Here is a 13,994-nt window from a genome sequence, read left to right as displayed (position 1 = left end):
AGTAAAGTCGAAATCAGTATTTTCTAAAGTTCATTTACCAAATGTTTTATATGTACAAAATTTAGCTGCGAATTTCATTTCAATTAGTTGTTTAGATAAAAATGGTGCTCGCGTAGGTATTGAAAATAATATGTGTGTTGTCTATAAAAATGATATTAAAATACTTGAAGCGATTTTAGTCAAAAATGGAATTTATAAAATGCTAAATTGTTTAAGTCTAAAGAAAATACCAGCTATTGAAAAACCTGTAGCTCTTGTAACATCTTCACAAATATTCAGTGGGTATACTTGGCATCGCAGATTAGCACATTTAAATTACCAACAGCTATATCAGCTTAATCAATCAGTTGACGGTATTAAAATAATAAAATCTAAATTACCTACAACCTGTGATCCATGTATTTATGGCAAGTTAGTCAGAAAACCCTATCATGCATCTGATTCACGAGCAAGTAGAATTTTAGAGCTCGTACACACTGACGTTTGTCAAGGTGATAGATTATCAACCGAGGGTCATAAATATTTTCTTACTTTCGTGGATGACTACTCTCGAATGAATTTTGTTTATCTCTTAAAAAATAAGACTGAAGTAGTTACTTGTTTTGAAAATTTTATCAACTCTACGCAAAATCAAACAGGACAAAAAGTAGTCATTGAGAAGCGATAATGGGAAAGAGTATGTAAATGTCAATTTAAAAAAAATTTTGCAAAAATTCGGGATTGAACATCAAACTACCGTTCCCTATAATCCGCAGTCTAACGGGCGCGCCGAGAGAACAAATAAAATTCTCTTAGAAAAAGCTCGTTGCATGCTGTCTGATTCAGGTTTGGACAAACATTTCTGGTCTTATGCAATAGCGACAGCAGCATATTTGTCCAATCGATCTCCTAAGCGAATTTTAAATAATAAAACTTCTTATGAGGCATGGTATCAAACAAAACCTGTTTTATCGCATCTCAAAATTTTTGGCTGCAAAGCATATTCCCATGTACCTGATCAACTAAGAAAAAAATTTCAAGAAAAAGCCATTAAATGTATCTTTTTAGGTTATGGTAAAGACAAAAATACATATATTTTCTGGAATATTTCACAAAATAAATCTTTCACCAGTAGAAATGTAACTTTTAATGAAAATACAGATGATCCAAATAATAACATCGTAAATTTACCAATAGATTATGAAAACACTACAGTACCTGAAAATTCGAACAAAACATTATCTGAAACTCGAAAAGTACCCGAAATAGCCATAGAAAATTTTGAAACTCAGGATCAGTCTCAATCGGATATAATGAAAGTTGATGACAATAATTTACAAATTAATAATAATAGTGACCAAAATAATGATCCGATCGAGTCTGATCAAGAAGATGGTGCTTCTTTCAATTTGACTCGAGAATTGCGAAGATCCTCTCGAGCCAATAAGGGCAAAACAAATAAATACAAAGATTATGTAAGAAGCTTTAACACTACTCAACCTATATTGACAGATATCCCGGTTCGTATGAAGAAGCTGTAAATGCTCCAGATTCGTTTGAGTGGCGTAAAGCCATGGAAAAAGAATACTTATCAATACTATCACACGATACTTGGGAGTTAGTAGATCCTCCACCTAATGCGAATATTGTCGGATCAAAATGGGTTTTCAAGTGTAAAAATCCTAATACTTTGGATGTTGTATATAAAGCACGATTAGTAGCACAAGGGTTTTAGCAAAAACCAGGGGTAGATTTTGATTTGGTTTTTTCACCGGTAGTAAGATATACAACAATTCGAGTTTTGATCGCATTAGCTTGTAAATTAGATCTGCATATACGACATTTAGACGTGAGTACAGCTTTCCTTTATGGTGATCTCAAACATGAAATTTATATACAGCAGCCAAAAGGATTTATTGCGCCACAAACAAAGAATAAAGTATGTAGATTAAAAAAAGCCTTATATGGACTGAAACAAGGTAGTCGAGTATGGTATGAGAAATTACATAAAAGTCTTATAGAAATGTCCTTGCAACAGTGTCGACAAGACCCATGCGTTTATTATATAATAAAATCAAATATTATTTTCATTGTAGCAGTATTTGTAGATGATATGCTTGTATTTTATAATTTATTAGATCACATGCAAGAATTTCTCAATAGAATGTCAGTAAAATTTCAAATGAAGGATTTTGGAGATGCTAAGGAATGTTTAGGTATTCAAATTATTAGAAGTGATGGAAAAATTCAGATTCATCAACGTAATTATATTTTTAAAATTCTAGAAAAATATGCCATGGAAGAATGTAATGAATCTACAATACCTATGGCAGTGGGAACTGTTTTTATTCCTAGCAACCCTCAAAGTCCATCACAAGATGATAAATTGAAATTAATACCCTACCAAAATGCAATAGGATCATTAATGTTTTTAGCACAAGCGACAAGACCAGACCTAAGTTTCTCTGTTGGATTGTTAAGTAGATATAATACCAAGTATACTCTGGCACATTGGGAAGCATTAAAATATATTTCACGTTATTTAAAGAAAACATCAGATTTGGGAATTACTTATGAAAGAGATTCAAATGTATTAGTAAAAGGATATTGTCATGCTAGTTACGCTTCTGATAAAATTAATTGTGTATCTGCCACAGGCTATATTTTTATACTTCAAGGGGGTGCAATAAGTTGGCGACCTGTAAAACAACATACGATTTCAAAATCATCAACCGAGGCAGAAATTCAATCAATTGCTAGAGGTGTAAGCGATGCATTATGGTTGAAAGATTTGCTATTCGAATTTGCAATACAAAGACATGTACCAATTGATATATCATGTGATAATAAAGGCGCTGTAGACTGTAGTAATGATGCTAATTTTAGTCATGCAACAAAACATATTATGGTGAAATACAATTTTATAAAAGAAAGAATTGAAATGAACCATGTAAGTGTGAAACATATTTCAGGCAAAGACATGATAGCTGATTCATTAACAAAATCAAATGATTGTAATAAATTAAATAAATTTGTACAAGATGCAGGATTAGTGAAAGTAAAAATCTAATAAAATGAATTTTCTAAAAGTGATGAATGAATAGTGTAACAAAATTATATTTCGGTTTCAAAAAAATTTTTTTTTTTGTTTGTAATACAGTCTCAATCTAGAGGGCGTGTTAACATTGTATTGTGTATGTGTGATTGAACCTGATGTGTGTATGTGTGCAAGTACCGAGCGCGAGCGAGCGTCGACGACGTGGTCAGTCAGTCGACACCAGAGCCTTGTACCATAAATACAGCACTACTAGTATAGTCTCAAATATTGTCTCAGTCATTCGTTACCTCCCACGCTCTGTTCCAAGTATTCCCAAAACTCTCCCACAACTACAATATTAATGAATGATTAATCTTTGAAAATCGAAAATATGAAATCAAATAATTAATTATTCATCTATCTGTATGTTTTCTTTATATTTTTCAATAAGTTCTGATCCGTTGTATGAATGTTCCAAATTACAATACATAAAGCACATTGAATGGCATTTTTCAATGAATAATATTTTTATTTTGAATACTAGGGGCTTCGCCCCTGCGCGCTTCGCGCGCCAACCCCATCTCGGCGCTATGCGCCTCGTTGTTCGGCGCTTCGCGCCTCACTATTTCCTTACGCATTGTCTAATTCCAGCATGGTATTTTGGATGTGTAAGGGCCGTGTAGCATGTGTGATGTGACAGATTGATATAGTTGTTAATGTATTCGTTTTTCTGGTATTTCTGCAGATATAAAACTGTCAATTGCTTCTGGAGTCAAAAGTTTGTCATTGATATTTAAGATAAATAGTATGTGAGCATGCGGTAAGCCTCTCTTCTGAAATTCAACTGTGTATACGTATCCTTCAATCTTTCCAAATACTGGACCGCTTTCGATTTCCTTTAGTGCCTGTTGTAGCCGCATGTTGAATATTCGACAAGCTATTTTTGTAGTAAAAATAATTCAACGAAGGGTGTTAAAGAATTAGAAGAATCGATTGTGATGATTGATTTGGAAAATAAATCAAGAGGATGACCAACCAATATGATGGACATAGAAGAGCGAAAAATTAGACGACGGGAACAGCAGCGAAAATATAGGGAAGCGAACAAAAAATATCATACTGGCTTTCCAACCAACGAACAGAAAGGAGGAGTTTCAACCAGCAGACAAGGCGATGGAGACGGTGGATGGTCGGACGAATCACAAGAGAAAATGGAAAATAAAATTGTAAGTGCGAATAACCAACTAAGCCGGAGAATAATAATAAAAAAATATTCCTATAACCAGGCAAGAGGACGACCAGGATCTATGTTAACCACAAAAGAAAGAGGTGTTTTACGGAGTGAACAGCAACACAAATATAGAGAAAAAAATAATATAAAGAAGGTGATTTTGGAGAATAACGGGCAGAGCGGTAGCAAAAATAATTCAGCAAGTCAAGGAGATAGATCGATATCAATAGAGAAGGAACACCAATTTTCAACCAACGAATGGAAGCTTAGATTGATAAAAAAAAGAAAAAGTGTGTCGACGACTTATAAGCAAGAATAACGTAACGGAAATTCATGTTTGTGATGAAATATTAAGTAACAGTGATACGTTGAAATCGATGAAGAAGGAACTGTCTGTATTCAGCCAAACAATAGAAGATAGCAGAGACAGGTTGGAATTAGACAGAAACAGAGAACGAGTGGAAGCAATGAACAGTGAATCAATCATTGCTGAGCATCGTTACAACGGAGATATTGAAAAAGGCACTTTTAAAACTGTAGAACAACTACACATGGGTGAAATGAACGTAAAATGTAAACATTGCAATGCAGAAAGGTTGAAATATGAAACAGGAAGGGTGGCAAATAATTGCTGTCATGGAGGAAAAATAACATTACCACCATTAACGGAATATCCGGATGTACTTCAACGTCTGCGAGAAGGGAATGACGAAGTATCAAGACACTGCGGACAACATATACGATCATATAATGACGCGTTTGCGTTTGCATCATTTAATTGTACCGTGGCAGATCTGGGGAATTCAGGACCATATGTGATGAAAATAATCGGGGATGTGAGTTACAAAATATATACAAGTTTAGAGACCGCAAACAATAACCGACCGAGATATGGACAAATTTACATCTACGACGTACAAACTCAGCTAGCGCTGAGAGAAAATGTCGCAAGAAGAGCAGATCTGTTAGAAATTATTAGTAGACTGATAATAGATATCAATCTTTATGCAGCAAATTTTAAAACAACGTACGAGCGATTTGTTAAGGGAGAAAGCCTGGTGAGATTAAACTTTATAGCACTCAAGGAAGACGATAGACGGCGGTACAATGCGCCAACTTGTGGTGAGCTAGCAGCTCTGATCGTTTCAGATGACGGGGCAGTATCTGAAAATATAGAAGTACAAGTATTTCCAAAACAAGACCGTGCAGTTGGACATGTGCCGAAATATTCCCATCACGTTGATCCAATGACTTTTCCATTACTATTTCCGAGCGGTGATTTAGGATGGAGCTATGATATGAAACACGTAGGAACAAACAAGAAAATCTCTCCTGTTTAATACTATGGACATCAATTGGCCTTACATCGAGGCGAAGCACAGAATCGGTTGTTGCGGAGCGGACGAATGACACAACACTATGTGATTCACGCATATCTCACAATCGAATCGCAGCGTTTATTGTTTTTGAGAAATAATCAGAAGCAATCGCGTGTAGAATGTTACAAGGGAATGACTGATCACATATCAAATAGCGAAGCGAATACTTCGGATCGAACAAGACTTGGGAACCAAATGATTTTACCATCATCATATTCCGGCAGCATGCGACATATGCAACAGCAGTACCAAGATGCAATGGCAATAACAAGGAAAGTTGGACGACCGGATTTATTCATCACAATGGCATGCAATCCTGAGTGGCCGGAAATATGTACGGTATTAAAAGATTTTCCTACAGGTACCACTGTAAACGACATTCCAACAATAGCTTGTCGAATATTCAACATGCGGCTACAACAGGCACTAAAGGAAATCGAAAGCGGTTCAGTATTTGGAAAGATTGAAGGATACGTATACACAGTTGAATTTCAGAAAAGAGGCTTACCGCATGCTCACATACTATTTATCTTAAATATCAATGACAAACTTTTGACTCCAGAAGCAATTGACAGTTTTATATCTGCAGAAATACCAGACAAACGGATACATTAACAACTATATCAATCTGTCACATCACACATGCTATACGGCCCTCACACATCCAAAATACCATGCTGAAATTCGGTAACGAAGTCATGCTCAAAGAAATTTCCGAAAGACTTAGTGGAAAACACTGATATAAGCGGTGGCGGTTTTCCAAAGTATCGCAGACGAAAAAATACAGACATAAACTATTACCGCAATCGCGTGGAAGGAAGAAATATCCAAGTAGACAACAGCATGGTTGTGTCTCACAATCCATACCTACTTGCAAAGTACGATTGCCACATGCACGTAGAATATTGTGCGTCAATCATGGCTATTAAGTATGTATTTAAGTACATCCACAAGGGACATGATCGTGCAAGAGTACAGATAACTGATTCAAACAGCGAGAGTGATGGTCAGCCAATAATCAACAAAATACAGGATTATTTAGATTCGCGTTACGTAGGACCGATGGAAGCAGCTTGGCGTATACTAGAACTGCCAATGCATGGACGAAGTCATGCAGTCACACGCTTACCTGTACACCTACCGGGGCAGCAATACGCAACGTTTGAGGAAGGTAGAGAAGTCGAAGCCGCTACAAATGAAAAAAAGTCGAGAACCCATCTTATTGCATGGTTTGAATTGAACAGCCTAGATGAAATGGCAAGAAATATAACTTACACGAACACGCCAGATTACTTTTCGTTTCAAGAAGCAACAAAATCGTGGAAAAAAAGAAAATATGCATGTAAAGTAGTTAGTAGAATGACAAATGTTTTACCAAGGGATTCAGAAAGATTTCACCTCAAACTAATTCTTGGACATGCGACAAATGCAGGGAGTTTTATAGATTTACGCACTGTAAACGAGAAGGAATGGAATACATTTAGAGATGCTGCAGTGGATATGGGTTTAACTGCGACAAATGACGAAGCTTTCAAAATATTCGACGAAGCTGTTTCAATACTTATGCCGAAACGGTTACGTCATTTTTTTGTGTGGTATTTAATCGGTAAAATGCCATCGAACGCGATAGATTTATGGAATATTTACAAGAAAGCACCATCTGAAGACTTCGTGGATCAGCATGAAAATAGAGCACTATGTACAATTGAGCATCTTCTCAGAGCTGAGGCAAGATCATGTGCAGATTTTTACTTACCAATACCGGAGATAATTTTCGAAAATGAAGCAGAAGAAATAACAGTGGAAAATATAGAAACCTTCGCAAAGAAAGGCAATGAACTGGTGGAGCAATTAAACAACGATCAGAAAATAATTTATACACAAATTTTTGATAATATTATGAAAGACAAAAGTACTGATAGAAAACAAGAAAAATGCTTTTACATCGATGGATCAGGAGGAACAGGAAAAAAATTTTTATACAACGCGTTGTACTACATGTTGAAATCTGAAAAAAAAATGTTGCATGTGTTGCTTGGACAGGTATAGCAGCCATCTTACTACCGTATGGAACAACTGCGCACAAAACATTTGCATTACCATTGACACTGCAAAAGGAAGGAACAATTTTCACAAATGCAACGATGAAAAAAAAAAATACAAAGTATATGTAGATGTATTTATATGGGATGAATGTTCGATGATACCGAAAAATGCTTCAAAATTGATCGACAGAACGTTAAAAGATACAATGGAAGATGCATCACCGTTTGGTGGGAAGACTATAATACTAGGTGGAGACTTCAGACAAGTTTTACCAATTGTGAGACGAGGAGGTAAACAACAAATGATAGAGGAAACACTTAAATACTCTACACTTTGGAGTATATTCGAAAACTGAGGCTTCAAAAAAAATATGCAAGCAAAGGAGGATGCCGCAAAGTTTTCAGAGTGGTTACATAATATAGGTGATGGAGAAGTGGAGTTGTTCGTACCAGAGAAAGAAATACAAAGCAACAATTTAATAGACGATTTATATCCAAAAAATTTGCCACTTGATGATTTAACAAACAGAGCCATCTTAGCTCCATTGAATGTCAAAGTTAATCAGTTAAATACAGAGATACTACGCAGAATGGATGGCAATATATTCGAATCAAGAAGCATAGATTACGCAACATTACAAGAAATTGATACTGCGGATGCAGCACTTGACGAAGAAGCTACTCTGCGATATCCGATAGAGTATTTAAATGGATTAACGCCATCAGGTTTACCACCACACAATCTACAGCTGAAAGTCGGAGCAATTGTGATGTCGTTGCGAAATTTTTCAATATCAGATGGATTATGCAATGGAACACGGTTAGTTGTAAGAGAAATTCACTCTAGAATTTTGATTGGTGAACTTCTAATCGGAGAGCGAAAAGGGCAAATAGTAGAAATACTAAGAATTAAATTAGATACGCGGGGAGACACAGATATGCCATTTATCCTCCATAGGGGACAGTTTCCAGTCAGGTTGGCATTTGCAATAACTATAAATAAATCACAAGGACAAAGTTTTGACCACGTGGGAATATTCATTGACCGACCAATCTTTGGACATGGTCAACTCTACGTTGCATTGTCACGATGCAAGTCGAAGAAAGGTTCAAAAATTCAACTGGAAAAAAATGAAAATGCAATAAAGAACATTGTGTACAAGAAAATTATTGAATAAATACTGCATAATGTATATACATCAAGGCCACAAATGAACAAATAAACATGGATGAACTTAAAAGAAAAATGCACAGGAGGTGATAGGAGTTCGAGAGGCCGAGGGGTTGACCCCCTCTACTGACTCCACCGTGACCTCATACGAAGAAGGAAAAAAAAGTACTGTATAGAGGAGAAAAGAAGCGAAAGTGAAAGAAAAAGGAGGAGAGAATACAAATGAAAGGAATACAGAATCAGCAATGAAAGGAAAACCAGCAAGAATATAAAAATTTCTGAAAAAATGGACAACAGAGAAAAGAGAAAGAAAAGCCTAGAGGAGCAAGAAGATGCAAAAATAGGTAGCAGCATAAAACGATAAAGAGGAAATAAAGCACAACGTATGGAAATTTAAACAATCGTGATTTGTAATTGGATGTTCAAATACATAAATTACTTTCACTAAGTATTTTCCTATTTTGTGATTATTCAGATGTAAATTCACACGTGTCGGTCATTTGCTGAAAAAGCCGAAACGCATGCAATGAAATAGAAACTTGTGAGAAAATAAAAGTTAGCCTATGAAATTAGGAAACAAATAGTAAGATTAGAAAAAAGATATAAGGATGTATTGACTGAGTTGAAGGTGAGAAAAAAATGTAAATTATCAGAAATAAAAAAATGATAAAAGTACAAATTTATTGATGTAAAATTGCAAATATTTCTACGATATTCATACCATATTTAATTTCTAGATAAATAAAAGAAATATATAAGTACATATCTATTATATCTATACATGCAACAACAAAATTAATTACAAATAATTATATTCCGACATTTGACAGTTCAAATGAAACACCGTAGCTAACAAAAAGAAGCGAAAAAATAAGAAAAGGTGAGCGCTGCCCAGTTTAGTGATATTTTGTTTTGTAAACAGATAAATTAAATCAAACATGCCGAACAAAGTAAGTATATCATTGGAAATATGAATGAATAAATAGCAAAGTAAGCAGTATGATAAAATTAATGAACATTCTCGAAACAGGACAGCGACGAGGTTTTGCAGCAGTCGAGCGAGAAAATACCAAGTGAAGCATATCGATATAATATAATAGTATGTAAATCCAAATTCAACTGGGCAAACCAAGAGCTGGACGCTTTTTGAGAATCATTACCAGTGAATTCTACAGCTAGCCATAAGAAATGGAAAAATAATTACTTATATACAATCATTTCTCAAAAAAAGAAAAAAATATCGACATTTGAAAATACAGTCAAACACGTATGAATCCCTAAGCAAATAATTTAACGCCTATTTTACCAAAACAAGATGACGGATTAGATGATCTGCTGTGCACAGCAGCAGAAGCAGCAGAGGAGGAGCTGTTGCTTGAGACGGACGACGAAGAGTGGTCCGTCTACGTATGGTAAATGAAAATTATACAAGGAAATGTAAAGAAAATGATAAAAAATTCATCATTCAGCAGCAAAAACATCCCGAAGTCCCAAAAACGAAAGAGGTCAACTTCGAATTCAATTTAAAGTAAAAAATGTAAAATAAGTTTATTTGAAAAGAAAAAAGGATTGATATCAATTATTTGTACATTATAAACCAGACACAGTAGACTCTATATATCTATATGTGAAGCCTATCCGACACAAAACTCGATTCAAGAGAAGAAGTTTCTAGAAAGAAACAAAACTCATGGAAAAACAAAAGACCAATACAAAACAAACAACTTCGAATATTGAAGACATCAGTTTGTTGTTGTTCTCCGGCCGGTACGCACGCCGGCCGGGGCCTATCCTATACTCCCCAACTCCTCAACTCCTCGACTAATCAACCCCACAATTGCACAACTCTTCAATTCCCTCAAGAGCCCTTCCAAATATTGGTCGATAATGTGTCCAACAACCCTACATCGTTCAAAGAAAAATGGTAACTGACTGAGAGCCCGAAGGAGGTACGTGACCAGGGCTCCGTATTCACGGCTCAACATCAGTCCGCACAATGGAATATCAACGGTCCAAGGAGCTGCGCCCATCTTGCTCCGCCTTGATAGCAACAAATGTAACCTTTTTAAAAAGTTTATTAACTATTGAGAAATAATTCAATTCTATTTTGAAAGACCCGTAAAAGAAGAAGAGATTGTGTTTCAAAATTTGCTTTCCTGCAATTATTATTTTGTGCAACTGGTCTCCATTTTGTAGTTTCGAGGCGGGGCGACGCTTTATTAGTCGAAATCGGGTTTCGGTCAGTTTGATTTTCTGCGTTGTACCTAACGCTTAGTCGGAATCGGGTTTCGGTCAACTTGATTTTCTGCGTTGTACCCAATAATCGCCCCAAGCGTTGCTCTATAATTAAGAGAGAATGATTTTTAAGATAGGCTTATCCTTTTACGGGTCTTTCGAAATAGAATTGAATTATTTCTCATTAATTAAGAAACTTTTCAAAGAACTTACATTCGTTACCATTCAGGCAAAGCAAGATGGGCGAAGCTTCTTGGACCGTTAAGATCCCATTGCGCGGACCAAAGAAAGTACGTATTCACGGCTCAACATCGGTCCGCGCAATGGGATCTTAACGGTTCAAGGAACTGTGCCCGCATCTTGCTCCGCCTTGATGACAACGAATGTAAGCTCTTTGAAAAGTTTGTTAATTAATGAAAAATAATTCAATTCTAATTCCGTAAAAAATCAAGCCTATCTTAAAATCATTCTCTCTAAATTACAGAGCAACGCTCGGGGCGATTGTTAGGTACAACGCAGAAGATCAAGTTGACCGAAACCCGATTCCGACTAAGCGTTAGGTACAACGCAGTAAATCAAACTGACCGAAACCCGATTTCGACTAATAAGGCGTCACCCTGCATCGAACCTACAAAATGGAGACCAGCTGTACAAAATAATGATTGCAGAAAAGCAATTTTTGAAACACAGTTTCATGTAATCTTTGTGTTATTCCAATATAGAAAATCTATTTTACTTTTTGAAGTTATACTTCTTTAGGCGCGTTATGAAAAACTGATGAGAGTGAAATTTCAGGATGCGCGCGCATCACTGTAACACAAAATTAACAGGATGAAGTTGCCCACTCAACCGAATTCATTAAGTCTCGAAAAAAAGCTAAATATTTATCCACATGGTTTTAGTTTTTACAGTCACAACACGTGTTTTATTTTCATACAAGTGCGAATTATATATGTGGCAATAAAATATATTCAGTTGTGATTTAAATTGAATATTTGGATTAATATTATTTACTATTTGTGAATATTAGTGAAAAAATTGTGCTAAAATACTTTTTCAAGTGCTCCAATATAATTGAGGTTAGTTATCCGTACGTATTATTTATTGATATAAATTAAAATATCATTATTTAATATAATTAATACTAAATATTATTAAATTATCAATGTTGAATATTTATTATTGGTTTTTTAATATTTACAAAATAAAGAAATAAATTTAATAGAACATTTAATAAAAAGTTCGTGACAAAAATTTAATAGATTATTTAAATATAATGTAAGACATCCGTTATTTGTTTTATTGTTTTTTATTACATACTTCTTTTCTTTATCATTGTGTGACAGAAGATTTTGACATGTTGTGTATTTTTTAATGATGCCAAAGAAGTATAACTTCTCACGCGCGTACATAAGTACACGCACCCATTTTTTTTTTTTTGTCTTTCACTTAATTAGGTTTATTCCTTCATAAAGTCAGTATAGGTTAACCTACGCATGTCAAGAAAGTACAAAAATCTTTAAGAACTTGATCAGCCGTAGCTTCTGCATTAATAACCAAGATGGGAGCTGATGAAGAAAAAAAGGTTTGTTTTATCAACCAATCCTCATAAACCTCATGAATAGTTCTAAAGAGCTCTAAAGAAATGTTCGATTCTTCCTCACGAGAACGGGAACTGACTTGGGCGAAAGGAGTTTCTGGGGAAACTCGCAAATAAACAATTGAATCTACTCTGAGCTCAGACGAGCGAAAGCGAAGATCGAAATTTTTCATCAATCAATGAGATTCGAAGTCAACTTGGAACTAAATTTAAAGTGAAAAATGTTAAATAAATTTATTTGGAAAAACAAAGGATTGATATCAATTATTTGTACTTATAAACCAGACGCAGTAGACTCCATATCTCTATACGTAGATATACGTAAAAAAATCTGAAAATAATAACTATAGTAAAATAAGTCGCCGAATGCAATTGGGGTTGCATGACATCGGGAGTTTTGTACATGTGAGTGGATTCGTTTACGAAAATAATCTGAGCAGACCTGCATAGGGAGACAATAACAATGTCGGGTTGATCGGAAACAACCGACTAGACAATGCGTAAAGAAATAGTGAGGCGCGCAGCGCCGAGTGCCCGAGGCGCGTAGCGCCCAGATGGGATTGGCGCGCGAAGCGCGCAGGGGCGAAGCCCCTAGTATATATAAATTATACATTGATATAATTAAATATAAATCGAGATGATTAAATCAAATAATTGAATAAAAAAAAAACTAATTCTAATAAATCATTTTTCTCAAATTAATGGATAATTAATTTTTGAAAATAAAAAATATGAAATGAAATAATTAATTATTCATCTATCTGTATGTTTTTTTTTGACTTTTCAATGAGTTCTAATCCATCGTATAAATGTTCCGAATTACAATACATAAAGTACATTCAATGACATTTTTTCAATGAATCATATTTTTATTTTGATTATTATGTAAGCAGATAATTCAAAATCATATAGAATTTTTTTAATCAATGTATTTACTTAAAAAAAATTTAATTAATCTGAAATATTTTTTTTTTTTCTCAAATTTTCGTTAGTTCAAAAGTTATTTAAAACTTACATTATACATGTATATATATGTCGGCGCAAGAAGCCGGCAGCCTCACCGCTTGACGCTCGTAACTGTCGTACCGCTTTTGTTTTGATTTAGACCACACGAGTATTGTTATTAAGTTCCGATCTTCGTAATGTAGCAGGGGTGGGTAAGGTACCTAACTCGAATCCTAAAGTTTACCTTGGGGAAGTCGAGAGACGAGAGAGCAGTGATAGTCAGAGGCTCGAGCGTGAAGGACCGAGAGCGTCTCGAAATCCCGACACACCTACCCGCTGCTACATTAGTGTTAGTGTTTGAAGAAGAATAAA

At 35.1% G+C, this 13,994-nt stretch overlaps 2 protein-coding genes across 2 annotated transcripts; both read left to right on the top strand.

Moving 5' to 3' along the window:
• Positions 1-6,469: 6,469 nt before the first annotated feature.
• On the top strand, positions 6,470-7,675 carry LOC124214357 (uncharacterized). The gene has a single exon (XM_046616623.1). The coding sequence runs from the start codon at positions 6,470-6,472 to the stop codon at positions 7,673-7,675; it is 1,206 nt and encodes a 401-aa protein (XP_046472579.1).
• Positions 7,676-7,877: 202 nt separating this feature from the next.
• LOC124214356 (ATP-dependent DNA helicase PIF1-like) lies at positions 7,878-8,849 on the top strand. The gene is made up of 2 exons (XM_046616622.1): positions 7,878-7,962; positions 8,050-8,849. Exons 1-2 carry the CDS (start codon positions 7,878-7,880, stop codon positions 8,847-8,849), a joined length of 885 nt encoding a protein of 294 aa, XP_046472578.1.
• Positions 8,850-13,994: the final 5,145 nt, after the last annotated feature.

This window comes from Neodiprion pinetum, chromosome 3, assembly GCF_021155775.2.
Source record: "Neodiprion pinetum isolate iyNeoPine1 chromosome 3, iyNeoPine1.2, whole genome shotgun sequence".
Lineage (NCBI taxonomy): Eukaryota > Metazoa > Arthropoda > Insecta > Hymenoptera > Diprionidae > Neodiprion > Neodiprion pinetum.
The sequence above is the reverse complement of the archived record's forward strand: the minus strand, read 5'-3'. Positions and strand labels throughout refer to the sequence as shown.